The 27,256-nt window shown below is 38.3% G+C and overlaps 1 protein-coding gene across 1 annotated transcript in view; it reads right to left on the minus strand.

Annotated features, from left to right (window-relative positions):
• The window catches only part of LOC132562532 (uncharacterized), a 35,703-nt gene extending 8,749 nt beyond the window's left edge, over positions 1-26,954 (minus strand). Inside the window, exons 1-19 of the mRNA XM_060227277.1 lie at positions 26,453-26,954; positions 11,779-11,941; positions 10,825-10,988; positions 10,193-10,347; positions 9,661-9,939; positions 9,089-9,169; positions 7,542-7,724; positions 7,074-7,191; positions 6,588-6,724; positions 5,792-5,998; positions 5,467-5,612; positions 4,527-4,540; positions 4,353-4,475; positions 4,039-4,199; positions 3,588-3,692; positions 2,860-3,039; positions 2,539-2,611; positions 632-790; positions 248-421 (exon numbers count right to left, since the gene is read on the minus strand). Of these exons, the coding sequence (XP_060083260.1) occupies positions 248-421; positions 632-790; positions 2,539-2,611; positions 2,860-3,039; positions 3,588-3,692; positions 4,039-4,199; positions 4,353-4,475; positions 4,527-4,540; positions 5,467-5,612; positions 5,792-5,998; positions 6,588-6,724; positions 7,074-7,191; positions 7,542-7,724; positions 9,089-9,169; positions 9,661-9,939; positions 10,193-10,347; positions 10,825-10,988; positions 11,779-11,941; positions 26,453-26,918 (3,088 nt within the window). The 5' untranslated portion in view covers positions 26,919-26,954. The remainder of the gene's footprint in view (positions 1-247; positions 422-631; positions 791-2,538; positions 2,612-2,859; positions 3,040-3,587; positions 3,693-4,038; positions 4,200-4,352; positions 4,476-4,526; positions 4,541-5,466; positions 5,613-5,791; positions 5,999-6,587; positions 6,725-7,073; positions 7,192-7,541; positions 7,725-9,088; positions 9,170-9,660; positions 9,940-10,192; positions 10,348-10,824; positions 10,989-11,778; positions 11,942-26,452) is intronic.
• Positions 26,955-27,256: the final 302 nt, after the last annotated feature.

Below are 27,256 nucleotides of genomic sequence, written 5' to 3' on the forward strand. Positions count from 1 at the left end.
CCCCAGAGGGGTGAAACAACTGTATGATGCAGTGGAATTCATTGATTGGCTCCATTCTAACTTTGTATTAAAAGGTGCTATTCACTTGTATGTCTTTTGTACAATTTTCATAAGTCTCATATGAAATGGAACATCACATATGATCTCTAATGACCTAGAATGTTTTGAAGAAATTTACTGAATCAATTTCCTGATCTATCATACATTTTCTCATGCTTCTTCCTCTGTTGTTACACATGTTCTCTACCTTTTGCCTGTTGTATGACTTCCACAATATCATCTCTGTCTATTTTCTCCAGGTAGCCAATCAGCATGTCCACTGACAAGGCAGTATTACCACTGGTTAATATCCAGTCCGCCAGCAGAGCCAGGCCAGGGTTCAGATCATCTGTGATCACTTCTATCTTAGCCTCTTTGTAACCTGTAGCATAAAAACTATACAGTAAAGCTTTACAGTATATACTCAGCATAATCATCATCTACACCATATCAAACTTGGTAGAGTTTTTGTCAGTTATAGGTTGGTCAAGATTGTACAAACATCTCTACATTTATAGAAGCAGGGTACCGAGTACTGATTGGATTAAATAAGTACTCTACAATATCTGGATGAGAGGATTAAGCTTCATACCCATCAGTTTGGCCAAAGCTAGCCAGTCCTGGTTCTCCTCTCCTCCATTGAGCAGCTTGGCAGCACTTTTGATCCAAATAGGCAGGTTGGGATTGTGCTTCTCTATATTTCCATGTGTCTCCAGCATGTCTATGCTGGGTAAGATATGGCCACTGAACTCTGCAATCATAACAGACAACATCACTAAGGAACCACAATACAGACCACATCACTAAGGAACCACAAAACACACCACATCACTAAGGAACCACAAATACACACCACATCACTAAGGAACCACAATACAGACCACATCACTAAGGAACAACAATACAGACCACATCACTAAGGAACCACAAATACAGACCACATCACTAAGGAACCACAATAAACACCACATCACTAAGGAACCACAAATACAGACTACATCACTAAGGAACCACAATACAGATCACATCACTAAGGAACCACAAATACAGACCACATCACTAAGGAACCACAATACAGATCACATCACTAAGGAACCACAATACACACCACATCACTAAGGAACCACATTACACACCACATCACTAAGGAACCACAATACACACCACATCACTAAGGAACCACAATACACACCACATCACTTAGGAACCACATTACACACCACATCACTAAGGAACCACATTACACACCACATCACTAAGGAACCACAACACAGACCACATCACTAAGGAACCACAATACACACCACATCACTAAGGAACCACAATACACACCACATCACTAAGGAACCACAATACACACCACATCACTAAGGAACCACAATACACACCACATCACTAAGGAACCACAATACACACCACATCACTAAGGAACCACAAATACAGACCACATCACTAAGGAACCACAATACAGATCACATCACTAAGGAACCACAAAACACACCACATCATTAAGGAATCACAATACAGACCACATCACTAAGGAACCACAAATACAGACAACATCACTAAGGAACCACAATTCAGACCACATCACTAAGGAACCACAATACACACCACATCACTAAGGAACCACAATACACACCACATCACTAAGGAACCACAATACACACCACATCACTAAGGAACCACAAATACAGACCACATCACTAAGGAATCACAATACACACCACATCAATAAGGAACCACAAATACACACCACATCACTAAGGAACCACAATACAGACCACATCACTAAGGAACCACAAATACACACCACATCACTAAGGAACCACAATACAGACCACATCACTAAGGAACCACAATACAGACAACATCACTAAGGAACCACAATTCAGACCACATCACTAAGGAACCACAATACAGATCACATCACTAAGGAATCACAATACAGACCACATCACTAAGGAACCACAAATACAGACCACATCACTAAGGAACCACAATACAGACCATATCACTAAGGAACCACAAAACAGACCACATCACTAAGGAACCACAAATACAGACCACATCACTAAGGAACAACAATACAGACCACATCACTAAGGAACCACAATACAGACCACATCACTAAGGAACAACAATACAGACCACATCACTAAGGAACCACAATACAGACCACATCACTAAGGAACCACAAATACAGACCACATCACTAAGGAACCACAATTCAGACCACATCACTAAGGAACCACAATACAGACCAAAACACTCAGGAAAGTTATAAGTGGGACATACTTGAGAAAAACACATTATATCCAGTCAATGTATTATTCAAGGTAGCTATATTTTACACTATATATATATATACTATAATCTTAGAATCAAATTCAAACTTTCCACATTGGAATAGTTTGGGAAAAGCGGTGTCACATTTTGAAGATACTATAATCACAACATCCAATTAAATGGCAACTCTAACCGTTCAACATAACATACCAGCATTAAAAGGTTCTGGAAACCATTTACGGAACAAGTTGGTTTTTACTCTTCTATGTTCACAGCATACAACCTGTAAGCAAACATGACCAATTAGCAAAAGTGTAACATAAACTTTTACAACAGATAGCTTGGCTTTATCCATGTAATTTTGTAACAGTACATGATCACAAATAGATGCATGTTTCATTAGGATTTTTAGTTTTAAATGCATTTATATCAAAATCAATTTACTGGCTTTATACAGATACTTCACAAGGTCTTTTTGAGAAAGGCCAAAAAGAACTTGTCCTGGTAGATTTGCCATGATAAAAAGCTTACCCTGCTTGACAGACATTCATCAAGGTTGAGAAAATGCATGCAGAGTTCCTCTTGACAATTTGGCGCATCATGGGAGTAACAGGGGCGACCACAAGGACACGCTACACATATAGTATAATACAGGCGTTTGATCCACATCTCCTTCAGTTCAAACAGACTTGCCTCCAAAAAGTTGCGTAGCTACAAAAAAAAATCTGATTAAAGACTTCAGTATGATATGAAGAGCTACCATGTACATCATTATACAGCAATTTTAATTCAGTGATACATCATTTATGTAATATATATACATTTACACTGTTAGAAATGTTAACAATAAACTATAAAATATTACTTCGGCACAAACATCAGGTCTTTATATCCTCTTTTGCACAGATTTCTGAGTTTAAATCCTGTGTTTTTCTGTCTATCTCACACCTCTACCTTAGCACAGATATCAGATATTGAATCCTGTGACTTTCTCTCTATCTCAAACACTGACCTTAGCACAGATATCAGATTTTCCCTGTATATAACATATCCTGTCACTTTCTGTCTATCTCAAACTCTTACCTTAGCAAAGACATCAGGTTTTCCTATCTCATCACTTTCTGTCTATCTCAAATACTTACCTTAACACAGACATCACATTTCTATATCTCATCACTTTCTGTCTTTCTCAAAAACTCACCTAAGCACAGACATCAGGTTTTCATACCTATCACTTTCTGTCTATCTCTAATTCTTACCCTGGCACAAGCGTCAGATTTTGGAATCCTGTCACGGTAGTTGTCATTATCATCAGATTCTATAGATGAGAAGTCATCGTCACTGGCTATACGCATCACCACAACCTGTTATGTATACATGTTATACACCTATTTTAAACTGATCCTCAGAAACACTTTAACTCAAATCATGAATATCCTCAAAATTATTCAAAATTGAATCTTTTCTTAAACTTACACAGAAACCGTCCATTCATTTCATTTCAAACCAACCATACACTGAATATCTAGGCATACAAGTCTTTAAATAAATTTTACTGTACTAATTTAAATTTGAGTCCTGTTTTCCTAAGCCCCTGCGGAACAAAAGGCAATCACAATAGGTCATTGTGAAACTTCATCTCACCTAATGATTAATATATACTTTTGATATCAAGTGATCAAAGTACATACAATATCACCAGGTACAGACCTTGATACGATGGCACCTCCTTGGTGCCATCTGTAGGACAAAATCATGTTCCTGGTCAAGGTAGAACCGTGCAACATGCCGGAACATACTATATGGCTCTTTTCCTGCTTTCCCGAGAGTCCAACGGACTGTCCTTGTCAAAATTCGATGGAACAGATCATCTGAATATACAACAGAGGACAAGTTAATACATGTGTTATGTGACATTATTATCATTCATACACTAAATTCTATTACAGCATACAGTTCATATAAAAAAAAAGTATAATGAATTTGGAAGAAAAATTGGCCATAAATATATATTGAGGACTCACCTGGGAGGAAACCACAAAAGTTGATGTAAAATACAACATCAGTGTCATAGGCAGCATACAGACGTTTGTTGTCTCCACATTTTGCCAGGTGTGAGGGAACATAATAGGAAAGGTGTTTCTGACCTCCATTGGACTAAAACAAAGGTTAAGAACACAATTGAACAATAGAGAGACACGATTGTGTACAACTACACACATCCATCAACTCCCTACAATTAGACAAATCATACTTCCATGTTTAGAGAAGCACCTGTTAAATCTTACATACTGAAGATGACAAGACACTTGTTGGTGCTACCAACCTCCCAATACAGAAATTGTTATGGATCCTGCCTGGTAGTGTATTGGACCTAAAATTGTCCCCCTAAGTATATCTTCTGTGTCGTAAAATAATAATAACTGGCCACAAACTTTGAATATATTGTCAAGATCAACCCTCAGTTGTCTTGTTGGTATCTGTTCATAAATATATGTCCCCATTACATGAAAATCTTACCTTTTAAGTGAATGAATACAAATATTCATCAGGATATTTAAGCACAATAACATACATGAATACATGAATGACGAAGCTTTAATACATACAAGTAACTGTGTTTGATAAATATCTATAAATATATAGCGATGAACTTGACCTTAACCTTGGAAACAATGAAAAAAAGAACTCATCTGATGTATTGTCTTAATTAACACAGCACAACCCCTCACCATGACCCCCCTCGCATCCCTCAACAAGGGAAAAAAATGGCAGGGATAAAAAATGCATAACATACTACAGACATTTAATATCATGAGTACAAAAAGTAAAGGATCATAAATATATGTAACTTTTCTACCATTTAGATAAATTCAGCTTGACACTCCTTGACCACTGTTTAACCACCAATGCACAACAAATTTTATATTATTATACAAGACACAGTTGAATGAAATCGTTTTTTCATTCTTTGACTTGACTTTTGTATTTCATATTCTGAAAGTTTTATATTTAATTTTGATACAAATAATTTTCTCTTTGAAAAGTAATTCCATACTCTAATTGTGCCCAGTATGTTTAACTGTTACACATAGTCACACCTATAAATGTACCTGAGACAAGGAGAGGTCCAGTGACCTCTGACACACAAGGTCAAACTTTTCCATGAGTCCTAGGAGGACAGGCTTCTGGTCAACAACATCCATCCACAGATGGTCAATGAGAGCTTCTTCAAGAATGCCTCTCTCCTGGAAAAGGCGCCATTTCTCCTTCATCATATCCCACTGAAACAGCAAGGAGAGTACACACTTGTTTAAACAACAGTGTTTGACAAGCACAAAGTACATCTACACAAAAATAAATCTACAAAATTTCTGAAACTCTTAGATCAACATCTCAATGGTATTGTAATTAAATAGTGAGTATGGCCTCTATGGTTCTACCTTGTCTAGGTGCTACATACCTTGTCGTCTGTCTGTTTGGCGATGAGAATGCGTGTAAACTTCTCAACTAGCCACTGTGGGTTTAACATGACAGTGTTCCTTAGGAGGTTGTCCATGGTTCCAGTACCTCCAAAGTATACCAACACGCCTAGGTCATGGTAGAATTCCAGCATGATCTTAACTTCTTTATCCGAAGTGATGCCCAAGTTATTAGCTATTTCCATCACCTACAGACAATACATGTAACAATATCACAAACAAAGCTTACAAATCAAATAAACAGATAACAATGAAAAGATGTGGTCATACTGTGCATCTATATGTTGTTTGTAATAAGCCTCTCACTGAAAGATTGTTGTTACCTTAGTTAAATATATTTCCATAATAAAGTGGCATTTCTCTTTTTGCTGATTCAGCCATATAACATATTTAATGTGTATGTCACTGATACTGCACACAGGAAAGTCTTTGCCAGTCACAGTTAATTTTTCATCCATTTCATCCAAAACAGCAAAACTTCCAGGTGAGGGGATGTTAGGTAGATTTTAGGGCAAATTTCAGACTGTTTAAAAAGAAATAAGATTTCTGCAAAACTAAAAAATGCCTAAGGTGATTGTTTCCCTTGACACAGCATAAAGAAAATGCTTTTGATTTTTTTAATTGATTATATGAGTCCACACGAGATCTGAATCATAGCTACTGAGGTTGATTAGTATCAACTTGGTAGTTTTATCATTAGATATAAAAGCTTAAAACTTAAAACTGGTTAGTGAAGAGTGGTCACCACTAACTCATTTTCTTAATGTTACAACTGACCTGGTCGAAAGAAGCATGGTTGAAATCATTCTTGACAAGGTTGGCCAGTTCCTGCTCAAACCTGAGCCAGTGTATAGGCATCTGTTCCCCCATATATGGCTCTTTACCAGCAATCTCCTCAACATGTTCTCGTAACGCTGTCACCTGTACAATACAATGCATGCATTAGAGTATTTATGATAATACAATGTACTAAGATAATTATAAAATTGTTTGAATTTTTAGGGTTTTTATGTAATAGGTCATGTTGAATATACAATTAATGTATATAAATTTGCAAAGTACTAAATGTAGGTTTTTTTTCTTTTATTATGAAAGCAATCCGTTAGATTTAAAGTATTTTTGTCTACCTACATTTTATGACAAAATGGTTTCATCTTTACCCTGTCAGTAGCTATTTGATATGTCAGATGCCTGCATCACTCTCAGAAAGAGATGGCAGAGTGTTATCATATAGAATAGCAGTACAGCATGAAGCCCTTGGACCACTCACCTGGTCATCATTCTCTATACTATTCTCCACTGCCACAAATGGTGTCACTATGTGTTGGGCGTAAGGTTTGTTCACACAGAAATTTCTGATTTCTTCAAATTTTTCTTCAACCTAAACCAAATAATTTCAGATGTAAGCACCATAAATATATATATATATATCCTCTACATCATTTTTAGTACTGTATTCATCACCTAATAAGCCCGGGGGAACTCAACAAATGATCAAAGTATGGAATCCAACAAATCACAGAATAATGATCATTTGTCAGCATTTCACCATAAACTACAACAAACGTTGGTAGGCTTATCACCAGACAGAGGCTTACTGATACAGAATATGTTGATAACATGTTAGATACACTGTCAAACTAAAATAACTTTTAAAAAGACATTTCCTAAGGAATAAAGTAAATAACAAATATAGGAACAAATTGGAGTCTATGTAAAAGGGATATCTACCATCTGTTCTTGCTCTGTGGGGTCCGTTGATAGGCTTGCCCTGTGGGTCCCCACTACGAAGATTGGAGGAGACAAACGTGTGTTGTCAATGGTATTAGAGGTGTTCTGGGAAGTATGGGCATATATAGACCTCATCCAAAAATCCATGAAATCTAGGGTAGTCATCTCACCATCAGGATTTTCCTGCAACAGATTTTATACAATAATATCTCATATTGAATGTCTTAGTACAGTCATCTCACCACTGGAATTTTCCTGTAAAAGTTTTTATACAATAACAGTATCTCATACTGAAAGTGTTTTGTTTAAGCTGGTATAGATTTGTCCTTTATAATTTATATATATGAATTATTGAAGTTCTGTTATAGCTGGAATCAAATAGATTTCTCAGGAACAGAGTATATGTTAATAACTATAATATTACACCTAGGGTTCTCCTTGTAGCAGTTCATACAGAACCAGTAAACAGGATAAGAGATTACATGTTCCAATTATAAGGTCTGTTGCCAACTGAACATATCGTCTAAATGCAAATAAAAAAAATTCAATCTAGAAAAAAAACTGAAATGAGTACTTACATAGGGGCTCAAATAGATATCCCCCACCCCCAGGTTCTTTAGAAAATCCACAAATGTGGCCTCTGACCTTGACCAATGACAACTAATATATAATCAGGTGTGGAACCTGTGGTTATTTACTAAATCTGCAAAGGAGTTAGCCTTGTGCTATGGGTGAATGCTGGCAAGGAAGGGAATGGAAGGAGAGAACAGAGAGAAGAGGGGACCTAGGGGAGCCTTGATGATCACCTGAGATAAGCAATATTGATTATAAAGGTTAAAGGGTTGCTTTCAAATGACATAAAAAAGAAATTGTGACATTGATAATTGTAAGCCATTGTCAATACATGGATACCACCAAAACTGTCATCCTAAACTACAAATTCTTTCCAGTTGGAAATAAACAACATTATGCTCAAATATGTAAGACCCTGGAGCCATGAAATTCACAATTTTGGTAAAGCATCTTAAGCTTCTGCCCATGTACAGCATTTGATTCTGCCATATCTACGTGTGGAGAAGAAGTTTTGAAATTTGAGTCAATAAGACACTATTTGCCCCACCGCTCAGGCCCTGTGGAGTAGGGACAGTTTAATTCATTATTTTGGTTCACCTTATGCCAGGGAAGATTTCTGCAAAATTTCATTGAAATCGTTCCAAAGGTTTTTAAGAAGAAGTTGAAAATGTAACACTGTTTACGGATGCAAGGCGCCGGACAAAGGTGTTCGCAATAGGTCATCATAAGACTTAGTGGCCTAAAAATAATATTTCATGCATTTATGGACTTTACAGAAAATCAGTCCCTCCTCTGAGACTCCCTGTTACTTAAAGGAGATAAATTCAAGCTTTGTGGTATGGGTACATGCATAAAGATACACACAGATGGATGCAAGGTGATTTATATATTTATTTATTTTTATTGGGTATGAAGGTATTGTCTATGCCATCACTTGGCACAATAACTGTTTACTGGACTGTAGGAGTACATACCTGTTGTGGTGACTGGACAGATTTGAGATCTTGAGTCAGATTGAACACAAAGATATAAACAGCTCTACAGGTAAGGAACACCTGAAATAATCAATTGAACGGTTGAATAATGAGACCATTGACGTTGCCCCCTGGGCTGGATTACATAATACAGTACATGTTTATAGAAATTGCATTAAAACTCCAGGCTTGATCAGATAGATAGTTCCAGTAAAATCAAAGTCCTACACTTACAGAACACCTGCTCTTACACTTCTTGCACTTTTTCAGGAGTTGCAGTGTACATCTTTCTATGGTTCATATTTGGTGCTAATTTCACTTAATTTGAGATTGGATTATGATTATGTTGACATGTTGGTAAAGTCTTCTTTTTACCCATGTATCCTCAAATAAGCTCCCTCCTCAAGTGAAAAATTTAGTATTTAAGTTTGGATTGAGGTTATTTGTAAACTTTTTTTAGCTTACTGTTTTAAAATTGATGCAGGAGCTTTTTTTGTGGACAGGGGCTTATTTCTGGATAAATCTAGTATTAAAAAGACTGACTTACCATACTGATATAAAGCCTTACTTACTTGGTGGGTAGTATAAAACACAGGCTGACCAGCAAAATCCCATATATTCATGACAACCTTCCTGTCCTTCTCCTTGACCACAGGACTCTGGCTGACCTTGGACAGACTGGAGCTGGACAAGGACTTGAGTTTGGCCTGATTGGATTTGGTCTGGTTGACCTGTGGGGTTTGATCAAGAAGATCCTGGACAAGCTGGACAACACGATCTGGTACCTCCTTGATCATCTCTGGAGGGATGTAGTGAGCCTTGTCTCCATGTGAGGAGACATTGCGATCAGACTAAAACATAATACATCAAATTTAAACTTGGAGTAATAACACTTTTTATTTTCTTATTTTCTCAAACTCTTTTAATCCTTCTCTTATCCTTTTTATTTTTTTCCCTCTCATTTTTTCTTATTTTGTTTTTTCAAGTTATTTTTGGATAACATTAAAGTCTGAATTAACAATGAATAGCATCTGATTTTCAAGGAATGTACCCCTCTCTTTGAAATTCAACAAAAGAGAAAATTTTACACATATTATGACATACTTTTCTACTACTAGGAAGTGACATCCTGGCACTTTCCCGACTTCCTGATTTCCCCTTGGGAGCCTCTGATTTTTGCTTTCCTTTCTGCTGTAATTCCTTCACTATGTTCTCAGCTAGTGCCTGATAGTATTCCTCCTCTAGCCCCTCAGCTCCCCCTAACCAAGTAAGAATACAAATTTAACACCTTTCAGTTACAACTAGAGTAAAACTTTACAAACAAAAAAAAAATGTCATCCTCCAGTTCCCCTTAGAGCTGAAGTATTGAATTTCTCCACAAAAAGTGTCTATCTATTTTTATTATGTTTCAACTTTTTTCTCATAAATATACTACAAAAAAAAGACGAGTTTACAGAAGAAAACTATATCCATGAAATAAATTGAAGGATATTAACTTTATAAGACCACTGCCTCTGAAAGTTCATCAAATGAAAACATCTATTTCTCATTCACAACAACCAAATGAATGGGAAATTCTAAAAGACTAAGTTATTAATGAGAATTGAAAATCTGTTTGATTGACTGCATCAGGAGCAAATCTGACAGAAGGAATCAATTTACTAAGGCAGACCGACATACATATTCAACATATATTCCAACAAACTCGTATGTGACATGAGTATTTATGTAAGTACCCATAATGCCTAGCTGTTTTTTTTCTTCAATGTGTTCCTCAGTCTCTTTCTCGAACTCGCCACGGACAGCCATCTTCCACTGTGCATGATTGGTGGTACTAAAAGAACATGACGCAGACAAGTCGATCCCATCAGCCTCCGTGCTCTCTTCATTCACATTGTAGCTGTATAAAGCAATATGATGGATACATGATGTGGCATGTGAACAATTAACAATAGCATCAAACTGACAATAATATATTAAAGTATAGAGCAAACAATCAGCTATGCAGGTCATTAAAATTTACAATTAGAATTACACCAATGTCCCTTTACAAGGTCCTGTTAAATACCCCTAAACTTGGGGAAGCAGTAATGTGTTGAACCCTTGGAATTATTGCATTATCAATATTCTTTTGGCTAGAAAATTGGGAAATTGGGAAGAAAATTTTTAGGAGTAAATTGCAACTTTTCAAAATTTATCTTGAATATGAAATAATTTAAATTTGGAACTGGGCCTGTTATCACGCTCAAAAAGTCCTCAAATAAAACCCTGTATGACAGAGGTTACAAACTCATGATTCAGAATTATAACTGTTTCAGACAGTACAAATTATTTATATTAGTTATCATAACATGGAGAAATACCTATCAGAAATTAGTATTTTCATTATCTTAAATACATAACTAAGTCACCCTTTTAATGTCTCTTAATAAAGGAATGTTCAAAGTTCCATGAAGTGCAAACACATTTCATTAAATATGAATGTATTGATAACATACTAGTACAATAGGTCTAGCCTGATGTTGTATTGAACATTTTGTGGTTGAATTGGACACCTGAATTCCTGCAGGTACATGTACATAAATAGCTAAAATATTATGAATGTTTGTCCAGTCCATGATTCTGGGCATATCATCATGTGCTCTTAACTTTTAAAGATGATATTTCATGACTATATATGCAATCAGTACCTTTGCCCCATCATGGCCTTTTTGAGGCTGGTTTTGCCCACACCATCCTGTCCCACCAACATCAGACGTGTACGACACATCGGTTGGGTACCTGATGTACAGGCCTCTTCATAAGCCTGCACAGCTTCAGGACCACGGGCAAGGATTTCTTTTGGAGCCTCATCTGTGAAAGACAAAATATATACAAAGTTCTATTTTGGAGCCTCATCTGTGAAAGACAAAATATATACAGAGTTCTATATGCCACAATAAATTGTATACGTCATTCTTAAAAATGCACATATCAAATAAAATAAACACATTATAGCATTTTGAATACATCTGACTATTTAGAGATGATACTATCTACATTACTTCTGCCCCTGTACTTTAAGGTTGCTATCTATATTACTTCTGCCCCTGTACTTTAAGGTTGCTATCTATATTACTTCTGACCCTGTACTTTAAGGTTGCTATCTATATCACTTCTGACCCTGTACTTTAAGGTTGCTATCTATATTACTTCTGACCCTGTACTTTAAGGTTGCTTTCTCTATCACTTCTGCCCCTGTACTTTAAGGTTGCTATCTATATTACTTCTGACCCTGTACTTTAAGGTTGCTATCTATATCACTTCTGACCCTGTACTTTAAGGTTGCTATCTATATTACCTCTGACCCTGTACTTTAAGGTTGCTTTCTCTATCACTTCTGCCCCTGTACTTTAAGGTTGCTATCTATATTACCTCTGCCCCTGTACTTTAAGGTTGCTTTCTCTATCACTTCTGCCCCTGTACTTTAAGGTTGCTATCTATATTACTTCTGCCCCTGTACTTTAAGGTTGCCTTCTCTATTACTTCTGACCCTGTACTTTAAGGTTGCTATCTATATTACTTCTGCCCCTGTACTTTAAGGTTGCCTTCTCTATTACTTCTGACCCTGTACTTTAAGGTTGCCTTCTATATTACTTCTGACCCTGTACTTTAAGGTTGCTTTCTCTATCACTTCTGCCCCTGTACTTTAAGGTTGCTATCTATATTACTTCTGACCCTGTACTTTAAGGTTGCTTTCTATATTACTTCTGCCCCTGTACTTTAAGGTTGCTTTCTATATTACTTCTGACCCTGTACTTTAAGGTTGCTTTCTATATTACTTCTGACCCTGTACTTTAAGGTTGCTATCTATATTACTTCTGACCCTGTACTTTAAGGTTGCTATCTATATTACTTCTGACCCTGTACTTTAAGGTTGCTATCTATATTACTTCTGACCCTGTACTTTAAGGTTGCTATCTATATTACTTCTGACCCTGTACTTTAAGGTTGCTTTCTATATTACTTCTGCCCCTGTACTTTAAGGTTGCTATCTATATTACTTCTGACCCTGTACTTTAAGGTTGCTATCTATATTACTTCTGCCCCTGTACTTTAAGGTTGCTATCTATATTACTTCTGACCCTGTACTTTAAGGTTGCTTTCTCTATCACTTCTGCCCCTGTACTTTAAGGTTGCTTTCTCTATCACTTCTGCCCCTGTACTTTAAGGTTGCTATCTATATTACTTTTGCCCCTGTTCTTTAAGGAAACCCAAGTTTCAAAACAAATTAATTTGAATCAATTCTGGTCACCTGCAATGAGCTCAGCTCAGACCCTAGGTTGATTACTGTAAATCACTTTGATTTTCCTGAATACTTTATTTCTCAAACTTTTACCCACTTATGACATATTCCCAGATACATGATTTCACAAACGCTGATCTACAAATGACTTTAAATTTGCAAATGATGAGCTACTTAAGGCACTGACTCTTTAAGACTCTGATATCAGAAACCAACTCATCATGGATGCCATCCACAGTTATTTTCATACAAATATTCATTATAGGTTTAAATTTGCAATTGATTCACCTTTATGTTAATGTGAACATACATCCCATGCAAAATATAAGTGATTTACAGAATCAACCTACAGGAATGACTGATGTGAACAATTTACCTGGTACTTTATTCCTGTTGAGATAATAACCCAATATTTTGCATTGTTATACAAACTCATCACATACAACAATATAAAACAGGAGCCAACACTTATGCTGGTAGTATGGTCACCAGGGATGACAAGCCCCAGGTCTGTTTGAACATATTCCCAGGAGTCTTGTCTATTTGTCAAGGCTTGCAGTACATCGTGTGGGAAGTTTAGTAATGAATGCAACATAACACTTTGGTGAGTTGAAATAATACATAATTTCAAAATTGAATTTTACTTATGAGAAAGTGAAAGACTTATCTTCATAGCACATATTCCCTATAATATCATCAATCACTTTCAAATTACCGGTAATTAAATTTTTTGTCAAGTCGTAAATTACATCATTTTGCCATAACAACTACCAAATCCAAAATAAACTCAGCATTCAGTCCGTTAGAACGAAGGTCCAGAGAGGAATGTAAACTGAATTAAGGTAATACTAGTAAGCTGTAAAGCTACCTAATCTACACAGTTTCTGTATACTTAACAATGACAAATCCTTCTTCCATTGTGTGCTTCATACCACTACAAACGGACAGATATAAAAATGATGTTTCATAATTTTTTCTATTTCTTGAGATAACTTTTTAAAATAATCATTTACCAATTTCCTTTGAAAAAAAATATAGATACAAGAAAGGTCCTTATTAAAACTCTTCATTTAAAGCTGATTCTTATTTCACAGTGTGTATTGCTGCACAAGATTCCTGTTTGTAACTTTGATAAAACTATCACATTATATGGTAATGCACTTCCATTTTCATCCTTCTGTGCAAGGTACACTTAATTTGCAGTCTATTGGTAAATTTGAGTCATTTAGAAGCTCAACATAAATGGATATTTGCATTCAGTTTCACATATGCAATATTGAGTAAACAATAAAGGCATCACAATGTCAACAAGTTTTTGAATCAATATAATTTTTAACGCTGGTCATGTGGTGCATGATAATCCAATAAAATGCTATGATGCAAGTATAAAGACAATAAACATGGCTTTGTCCATTCGTCTAAATAAAATAATGACATTTTGATGAACTAATGTCATACTCCATAGTTACATTATTGTGAATTGTATTACCATAACATGCAATTTACAGAAAGTTTGTGTGGTTTAATCCAACACACATATCCAGAGTATCATTATAATTCTGACTGGGTATTGATATGTAATTACAGTCCTCACACTGACACTAACACACTAAGATTTGTTTTTTATTGATGTGTAATTATGCTAAGTGTGCAGGTAACCATAACTACAATTTATAGATGTATCTCTATCCATCTGACATAGGGTCAAATTAAGGTGAACACAATTCCACAAAATCCAATAGGAGCTCAAGGTAAAGATTTCCCATTAACAACACATGTACCTTGCGAAGCTCAGCCATAAAATGTGAGTAATTTCTATATGATATGGGTTTCAAAGGTCATAAAGACATTTATACTACACACAAGCACCACTGTATTCTGACAATGGTAAAACAGAATTTTAGGAGCATACTTAAATTTTTATTTCTAGTTACAAGTGTTTGGAGGTTGCATTATAAGAGAAAATGCTCACATACACATGTGTAATATTGTTTCAATGCCTCTTCTAGGATTCAAACTCAGGACCTGTGGTTTACTAGTCTGATGCTCAACCAATTGAGCTGAAGAGAAGTTCTCTCTAGTGAAGCAGTTGGGGCTAATATTTACTAGGGTTACATACTCTCCGTTCTGGAAAGAACTCATCCTCAGGGGTTACCGTAATACTCATGGGGCATGGCAAAGTGTTATTCCCGAGTCCTTACATGGGCGCCATTGTAACAGATATCATTATTTTTGTCAATGCCTCCTCTAGGATTTGGACCCTGACCTCTGGTCTACAAGTCTGATGCTCATCTGTTTGAGCTAAAGAGTTCTCTCTAGCTGAATGGTATATTGCAGCTAGTATTTACCAGGGTTACACATGCACACCATTTAACATACATTTACTGGCTGGATACACACACACTTTCAGCTGGATGCACAAACACACACTTTCAGTGGGATATACACACTCTCACTGGCTAGACATAGAACAAGAGGCCTAGCGACCTTGACTATCACCTGAGATAAGCAATAGTGAAGAAAAAAGTTAAAGGATAGTTATCAAATGTCATTAAACAGAATTTGTGACACTGAATAAAGTAACCAAGTGTCAATACATGCATACCATCAAAACTGGAATCCTATACTGATAATTCTCCTAAAGTTATTTCCATTAGGAAAAAACCAATGTTATGATCAAAAATGCAATTTATCTATGAAATTACAGTAAAGTCTAAAAAAAATCTTCCCCAGGATGAAATGTGAGACTCATTTTGGTAGTTAAAGTACCCTAATATGCTTCCATTCATGAAGAGCATTTGATTTTATCTTATCTGGATGTTGAAAAGAAAATTTTGGAAGTTTAAGTCAATTTGACCCCCTTTTGGCCCTGCCCATCAGCCTCTGGGGGTCAGTGAGGATTAAAATGGGCATACCATCAAGCTGTCATCCTTCACTCATAATTCTAACAAAGTTTGAAACATTTCCAATGGAAATTAAATTATGCTCAAAAATCTTGTTTTCCTATATAAACTGTAGTACACTATATCCCCTACCCACAGGAAAATGTGAGACCCAGGGGCCATGAACTTCACAATTTTGGTAAAGCACCTTAAGATGCTTCCTTTTTGAAGAGCATTTGATTCTACCATATCTGGGTGTGGAAAAGCTTTTTGAAATCCGCGTCAATTTGACCCCTTTTGGCCCCGCCCTGCCCCACCCCTTAAGCCCCTGTGGGGAAGGGACTGTATAATTCCCAATTTTGTTTCATCTCAAGCAAGGGAAGGTTTCTCCAAACCCTCACTGAAATCGACTCAAAGGTATTTGAGAAGAAGTCAAAAAAGTGAAATTGCTTATGAAAGCACAACCTGCCATGCGCCATGTAAAATGCACGGTGCCGGATAATGGTGACTGCAATAGGTCACCATGATACTTTGTCTAAGGTGACCTAAAAATTACTGGCTGGATACACAAAACTTTCATCCACTAGATACAATTACCCATACTATATGGACATGCACATCCTCATCAGAGGAACCATTTACACAAAGCTGGATTTTTTCCTCCATTGATGCTTCTGACCAAATTTGCTCAAAACCTGCTTTGTGAGTCATTACTATTAGCGATTTGTAGGAAAAGTTAACCGCCCGCTAGACAATGGACAAACACATGGACAGAAGGAGTATGGATGCTGCAGTTAGCATTAAGCTCACTAAGTGCTAGGTGAACTAACAGAATGTCATCTTAGAATTAAAGAAAGACCAATAATTACTGTGCAAGACAACCAATTGAAGAAATGCTTACCACCAGATTTCATTATGCCAGGGTTAGATATATTTGATAATTCTCGTGTCCATCGTCCTAAAGCATGACCATTTCTGCTGTTACTAACGGTCAACTTGCCCCTAGTCAACACATCTGACACTCCTAATTGGCTGGGTACTATCGTAAGTAGGTGATAGAGTCACAGAACGAATGCATAAATTTAATGCATCTATAGATATTTCAAATATAAATCCAGCTGCAGTGAAATTCTACATGTTGAAGTATCTTCCACCATCACATCAGCAGACTGGAAAGGTCAGTATGTATGTTATTCAATTAAACTGAAACTAGTTCTGTTTGTACTGCATTCTCAGCAGAATTACTGAACAAAGTTGATGTCAATCCATCCACAAATTTTCATCTTACAGAATACAATTACAATGTCTAGTTATGTTGCCGGTCCTTGTACAATTTGTCCGAAGCTACCTGAATAGATGTCCAGCCATGACCTTTCCGCTGCCAGAAACAAACACACCATGTCAAGCTCTGTTACAGAAGTATCAGCATAATTGAATTCTCCCAATGAGGCGGCATTAAACATTTACTGGACCCAGACGTAATCAGATATACTTTCCTTTTAAACAGGTAGATATGTACAGCGCAAACGGCTCTCAGGTAGGTTAAAACTAGGTATACTCTACCTGAGACAGGTAAACGTGTGTACACACATGTGAATCGAAAGTTGTTGAATCAATCACCAATCCTCGCCTCCTTTTGTAAATCAATCAATATTTTCCACAGATCTGCTTTCCAGTACAACGCACACAATTTAAAAGGCTTCTGTTTGCATTATTCAGAATTACCTTTAATCAGTTACAATGTGATGAGTAATTCTGTTTGTTTTTAATCTAAAAAGTCAAACCTGAGATAATTTAAAGTACTGCTGATAATATCAATAATATCAATAGACTGCTTTACATGTGAAATATTTGAATGAACTGTTTTAACCCACTGCAGGATTTCAATTACTGGTATGTTGAGGAAGTACAAGGGTATGCTATACAAAGTAGACAAAATTACAATTAAACTTGTTTCATCAGCAAATTTAGAATATCATGATTTTTGGGAAATTATCAGATATATATAAAGATGTTATTGAAGTATGGGTCTTGTGCACCTCCCATCTATATGTTGACATTTCATTTGATCATTTTCTGTTTGCCTCCGTTACCACATGCACAAAGGCTTCAAAATTAAGGCCCTAAGCATCATAGATGTGTCCTAGAAGAATGAAACAGCTGTGAGATGTAGTTTAATTCATCACTAGGTTATTATGTATCTATTTTTTGTATCAAAAGATGAAATTCACTTGTGTGTCTTATGTACATATCAAAAGGTGAAATTTACTTGTGTCTTATGTACATATCAAAAGGTGAAATTCACTTGTGTGTCTTATGTACATATTAAAAGGTGAAATTCACTTGTGTGTCTTATGTACATATCAAAAGGTGAAATTTACTTGTGTCTTATGTACATATCAAAAGGTGAAATTCATTTGTGTGTCTTATGTACATATTAAAAGGTGAAATTCACTTGTGTGTCTTATGTACATATCAAAAGGTGAAATTTACTTGTGTGTCTTATGTACATATTAAAAGGTGAAATTTACTTGTGTGTCTTATGTACATATCAAAAGGTGAAATTTACTTGTGTGTCTTATGTACATATTAAAAGGTGAAATTCACTTGTGTGTCTTATGTACATATCAAAAGGTGAAATTTACTTGTGTGTCTTATGTACATATCAAAAGGTGAAATTTACTTGTGTGTCTTATGTACATATCAAAAGGTGAAATTTACTTGTGTGTCTTATGTACATATCAAAAGGTGAAATTCACTTGTGTGTCTTATGCACAATCTTTGGAATGTATACGTTAATCAGGTCTACCTTCAGTTACACCATAGGCAAAATCATGAAATTGGACTCCAGGCACAATATAATCAGGTTCTGAAATTTATACAGCATTGAGAACAATAATTTACATGTACATAGAATCTAGTAAGTAATATTGACGGTATGGTCTAAAATTGCTACGGGATCCTAACAGAAAAATGTTCACTGACTGTGTATTACTGGGATATATGATCAATAAGTAATAAAGACAGTACAGACAAGTGAATTGTCAAATTTTTGTGGCAATCTGTCTCTTTATCAAGTTACAAACATTACATCAATTACATCACGTAGGTATAACACTAAACAAATACAAAGTTCTAAATATAAATCCAGAGTTATGTTGTCTCAAATAATTCCTTCAGCCGATGGATGCCAAAGGATTTTTAAATGGGCCAAAAACCGTCCGAAGTTGTTGTATGAGGAATGTTGATTTGTATATCAATGTTTTATATAAATCTGGGCATGTTGTGCTCTGTAGCCACTTAGCATATACAAGATCTCAGAGAGAAAAAAAACATTCTGTGTCACACTCAGAGGAAGGAGTTTACTAGTATATAACAGCCCCACTCTAAACAAGGAATTGTTGGTTAGAAATTTTATTGTTAGAAAAGAAAAGAAATGAATGATTTATGTATAATTACAATCAAAAGCATTTTGTGAAAAACAACAGACTGGACCAACCTCTACCATCATCTATAGATACACCACACTGGACCAACCTCTACCATCATATATAGATACACCACACTGGACCAACCTCTACCATCATCTATAGATACACCACACTGGACCAACCTCTACCATCATCTATAGATACACCACACTGGACCAACCTCTACCATCATCTATAGATACACCACACTGGACCAACCTCTACCATCATCTATAGATACACCACACTGGACCAACCTCTACCATCATCTATAGATACACCACACTGGACCAACCTCTACCATCATCTATAGATACACCACACTGGACCAACCTCTACCATCATCTATAGATACACCACACTGGACCAACCTCTACCATCTATAGATACACCACACTGGACCATCCCTACTATCATCTATAGATACACCACACTGGACCATCCCTACTACCATCTATAGATACACCACACTGGACCAACCTCTACCATCATCTATAGATACACCACACTGGACCAACCTCTACCATCATCTATAGATACACCACACTGGACCAACCTCTACCATCATCTATAGATACACCACACTGGACCAACCTCTACCATCATCTATAGATACACCACACTGGACCGACCTCTACCATCATCTATAGATACACCACACTGGACCGACCTCTACCATCATCTATAGATACACCACACTGGACCAACCTCTACCATCATCTATAGATACACCACACAGGACCAACCTCTACCATCATCTATAGATACACCACACTGGACCAACCTCTACCATCATCTATAGATACACCACACTGGACCAACCTCTACCATCATCTATAGATACACCACACTGGACCAACCTCTACCATCATCTATAGATACACCACACTGGACCAACCTCTACCATCATCTATAGATACACCACACTGGACCAACCTCTACCATCATCTATAGATACACCACACTGGACCATCCTTACCATCATCTATAGATACACCACACAGGACCATCCCTACCACCATCTATAGATACACCACACTGGACCATCCCTTCCACCATCTATAGATACACCACACTGGACCAACCTCTACCATCTATAGATACACCACACTGGACCATCCCTCTACCATCGATAGATACACCACACTGGACCATCTATCCAGGACCTACCATCTATACACCACATACACCACACTGGACCATCCAACCCTACCACCATCTATAGATACACCACACTGGACCATCCTACACCACACTACCATCATATAGATACACCACACTGGACCATCCTCTACCATCTATAGATACACCACACTGGACCATCCTCTACCATCTATAGATACACCACACTGGACCATCCTCTACCATCTATAGATACACCACACTGGACCATCCTCTACCATCTATAGATACACCACACTGGACCATCCTCTACCATCTATAGATACACCACACTGGACCATCCTCTACCATCTATAGATACACCACACTGGACCACTGGACCATCTATAGATACACCACACTGGACCATCCTCTACCATCTATAGATACACCACACTGGACCATCCCTACCATCTATAGATACACCACACTGGACCATCCTCTACCATCTATAGATACACCACACTGGACCAACCTCTACCATCTATAGATACACCACACTGGACCATCCCTACTATCATCTATAGATACACCACACTGGACCATCCCTACTACCATCTATAGATACACCACACTGGACCATCCTCTACCATCTATAGATACACCACACTGGACCATCCACTACCATCTATAGATACACCACACTGGACCATCCTCTACCATCTATAGATACACCACACTGGACCATCCTCTACCATCTATAGATACACCACACTGGACCATCCTCTACCATCTATAGATACACCACACTGGACCATCCTCTATCATCTATAGATACACCACACTGGACCATCCTCTACCATCTATAGATACACCACACTGGACCATCCTCTACCATCTATAGATACACCACACTGGACCATCCACTACCAACTCTAGATAAACCACACTGGACCATCCCACTACCATCTATAGATACACCACACTGGACCATCCTCTACCATCTATAGATACACCACACTGGACCATCCTCTACCATCTATAGATACACCACACTGGACCATCCTCTACCATCTATAGATACACCACACTGGACCAACCTCTACCATCATCTATAGATACACCACACTGGACCATCCTCTATCATCTATAGATACACCACACTGGACCATCCTCTACCATCTATAGATACACCACACTGGACCATCCTCTACCATCTATAGATATACCACACTGGACCATCCTCTTCCATCTATAGATACACCACACTGGACCATCCTCTATCATCTATAGATACACCACACTGGACCAACCCCTACCATCATCTATAGATACACCACACTGGACCAACCTCTACCATCATCTATAGATACACCACACTGGACCAACCTCTACCATCATTTATAGATACACCACACAGGACCAACCTCTACCACCATCTATAGATACACCACACAGGACCAACCTCTACCATCATCTATAGATACACCACACAGGACCATCCTCTATAGATACACCACACTGGACCATCCTCTACCATACACCACACTGGACCATCCTATAGATACACCACACTACCATCTATAGATACACCACACTGGACCATCCTCTACCATCTATAGATACACCACACTGGACCATCCTCTACCATCTATAGATACACCACACTGGACCATCCTCTACCATCTATAGATACACCACACAGGACCATCCACTACATCTATAGATACACCACACTGGACCATCCTCTACCATCTATAGATACACCACACTCAGGACCATCCTATAGATACACCACACTACCATCTATAGATACACCCCACTGGACCATCCTCTACCATCTATAGATACACCACACTGGACCATCCTCTACCATCTATAGATACACCACACTGGACCATCCCATACTCTACCATCTATAGATACACCACACTGGACCATCCTCTACCATCTATAGATACACCACACTGGACCATCCTCTACCATCTATAGATACACCACACTGGACCATCCTCTACCATCTATAGATACACCACACAGGACCATCCTCTACCATCTATAGATACACCACACAGGACCATCCTCTACCATCTATAGATACACCACACAGGACCATCCTCTACCATCTATAGATACACCACACAGGACCATCCTCTACCATCTATAGATACACCACACAGGACCATCCACTACCATCTATAGATACACCACACAGGACCATCCTCTACCATCTATAGATACACCACACTGGACCATCCTCTACCATCTATAGATACACCACATAGGACCATCCTCTACCATCTATAGATACACCACACTGCCATCTATAGATACACCACACAGGACCATCCATACCATCTATAGATACACCACACTGGACCATCCTTACCATCATCTATAGATACACCACACAGGACCATCCCTACCACCATCTATAGATACACCACACAGGACCATCCTCTACCATCTATAGATACACCACACAGGACCATCCACTACCATCTATAGATACACCACACAGGACCATCCACTACCATCTATAGATACACCACACAGGACCATCCTCTACCATCTATAGATACACCACACAGGACCATCCTCTACCATCTATAGATACACCACACTGGACCATCCTCTACCATCTATAGATACACCACACTGGACCATCCTCTACCATCTATAGATACACCACACTGGACCATCCTCTACCATCTATAGATACACCACACAGGACCATCCACTACCATCTATAGATACACCACACAGGACCATCCACTACCATCTATAGATACACCACACTGGACCATCCTCTACCATCTATAGATACACCACACAGGACCATCCACTACCATCTATAGATACACCACACAGGACCATCCTCTACCATCTATAGATACACCACATACACCACACTATAGATACACCACATGGACCATCCCTACCATCTATAGATACACCACACTGGACCATCTATAGATACACCACACTGGACCATCCTCTACCATCTATAGATACACCACACTGGACCATCCTCTACCATCTATAGATACACCACACAGGACCATCCTCTACCATCTATAGATACACCACACTGGACCATCCACTACCATCTATAGATACACCACACTGGACCATCCACTACCATCTATAGATACACCACACAGGACCATCCACTACCATCTATAGATACACCACACAGGACCATCCTCTACCATCTATAGATACACCACACAGGACCATCCTCTACCATCTATAGATACACCACACTGGACCATCCACTATAGATACACCACACAGGACCATCCTCTACCATCTATAGATACACCACACAGGACCATCCTCTACCATCTACAGATACACCACACAGGACCATCCACTACCATCTATAGATACACCACACAGGACCATCCTATAGATACACCACACTACCATCTATAGATACACCACACCACACTATAGGACCACACTGGACCTACCATCTATAGATACACCACACAGGACCATCCTCTACCATCTATCGATACACAACACAGTACCAGCCACTACCATCTCTAGATACACCACACAGGACCATCCACTACCTCTACACCACACAGGACCATCTATAGATACACCACACAGGACCATCCTCTACCATCTATAGATACACCACACAGGACCATCCTCTACCATCTATAGATACACCACACAGGACCATCCACTACCATCTATAGATACACCACACACCACACTGGACCATCCTACTACCATCTATACACCACACTGGACCTCTACATCTATAGATACACCACACTGGACCATCCTCTACCATCTATAGATACACCACACTGGACCATCCTCTACCATCTATAGATACACCACACTGGACCATCCTCTACCATCTATAGATACACCACACTGGACCATCCTCTACCATCTATAGATACACCACACTGGACCATCCTCTACCATCTATAGATACACCACACTGGACCATCCTCTACCATCTATAGATACACCACACTGGACCATCCCTACCACCATCTATAGATACACCACACTGGACCATCCCTTCCACCATCTATAGATACACCACACTGGACCATCCTCTACCATCTATAGATACACCACACTGGACCATCCTCTACCATCTATAGATACACCACACTGGACCATCCTCTACCATCTATAGATACACCACACTGGACCATCCCAACAATCATCTATAGATACACCACACAGGACCATCCACTACCATCTATAGATACACCACACAGGACCATCCTCTACCATCTATAGATACACCACACAGGACCATCCTCTACCATCTATAGATACACCACACAGGACCATCCTCTACCATCTATAGATACACCACACTGGACCATCCTCTACCATCTATAGATACACCACACTGGACCATCCCGACCACCATCTATAGATACACCACACTGGACCATCCTCTACCATCTATAGATACACCACACAGGACCATCCACTACCATCTATAGATACACCACACAGGACCATCCACTACCATCTATAGATACACCACACAGGACCATCTACCATCTATAGATACACCACATACACCACACATCTATAGATACACCACATCCATCCTCTACCATCTATAGATACACCACACAGGACCATCCACTACCTATCATAGATACACCACACAGGACCATCCCTACCACCATCTATAGATACACCACACTGGACCATCCCTACCACCATCTATAGATACACCACACTGGACCATCGAATCCACCATCTATAGATACACCACACAGGACCATCCTCTACCATCTATAGATACACCACACAGGACCATCCACTACCATCTATAGATACACCACACAGGACCATCCTCTACCATCTATAGATACACCACACAGGACCATCCACTACCATCTATAGATACACCACACAGGACCATCCACTACCATCTATAGATACACCACACAGGACCATCCTCTACCATATATAGATACACCACACAGGACCATCCTCTACCATCTATAGATACACCACACAGGACCATCCTCTACCATCTATAGATACACCACACAGGACCATCCTCTACCATCTATAGATACACCACACTGGACCATCCACTACCATGTATAGATACACCACACTGGACCATCCACTACCATCTATAGATACACCACACTGGACCATCCTCTACCATCTATAGATACACCACACTGGACCATCCTCTACCATCTATAGATACACCACACTGGACCATCAACACCATCAAACTTATAAGGAACTACATACAATAAGAAAAGTTTGGGTATTTCATAATTTTTCTTGATGCAATTTTGATATTCTTTTGTCAAAATGAAACTATCCCTGTGTAGATGGCATCTTTAAAGATCTCTGCAAAAATATGGATGAAACATACATCTTATATCCCAATGACAAACCTTTCGACCAATATGTAGCCCAACTATAAAAATTATCTTATTGCAATGATCTAATGATAAGCAGTCACTTACATAACCATATAGATTTTTGTAAATATTCCTTTTGAATTCATCACATATTTCAATCTCTTGTATATTCAGAGCAGGTTTCAAAACTAAATCTTCATATCTGTTGAAAAAGTATTACTGTACATATGTATGTTACTCACCTGGTTTTACCCATTTGGCACTTTTGGTGTTTCCGTAGACATCAAGACACAGCCATACATTACGGTCAGTTGGAAGGCCTTGAAGACAGGCACCCTTGTGTAATCCATCTACGAACAGCTGTAGCTGACCTTGTGAACTGAGATACAAGGTCAAATGTGACCCTGTATCCACAAAGCACTCACTGATTGGCTGGATCCAGTATCCTTCCTTTTTGGCCAGGTTAGGCAAGGCATATCGTGGAAGATCAGCTGCACTAATCTTACCAGGATCTTGACAGGTCAGTCCAACTCTAAGGGCACCACTCCAGGTCTGGACAGTGGTCAGCTCTAGACACACTTTCTGGTTGACCTTGACAGGCAGGTCACTGAACACAATGCCGTTGCAGAATGAGGTATCTGATCGGGTGGCCACAGTCTTGTTCTCTAGCAGTGAAACACCAGTGCCATGGACATTATGAAATTTCATTGTCCTTTTTTCACCAAACTTTTTGAATGATATTTAAGCCTTTTATGCCCTCACGGGCCATATTCTTTTTCATAGATAAATAATTCACATGTTGATTATCTTCTTGAGCTGTCTACAGCTGTGTTGTAAATGTCAGCCATTATTCCCTGTAGGAAAAGACAGAAAAAATGGTTTTCATATTGATTTACATCAATTGCCAACAAATGCCAAAGAATAGCTCCTCAGAGCCTGTGTATAAATATGGAAGGTAAACAGATCAATCAGATTCTTATGGGCTCCAGAGAAAAGGTCATCTGATGTATCAACATCATTCTGACTAGGTAATAGGGCCTAGTATA

The sequence above is a fragment of the Ylistrum balloti genome, unplaced genomic scaffold (genome assembly GCF_031769215.1).
Source record: "Ylistrum balloti isolate Yb309-2 unplaced genomic scaffold, AGI_CSIRO_Ybal_v1 Utg371442, whole genome shotgun sequence".
In the NCBI taxonomy this organism is placed as follows: Eukaryota; Metazoa; Mollusca; class Bivalvia; order Pectinida; family Pectinidae; genus Ylistrum; species Ylistrum balloti.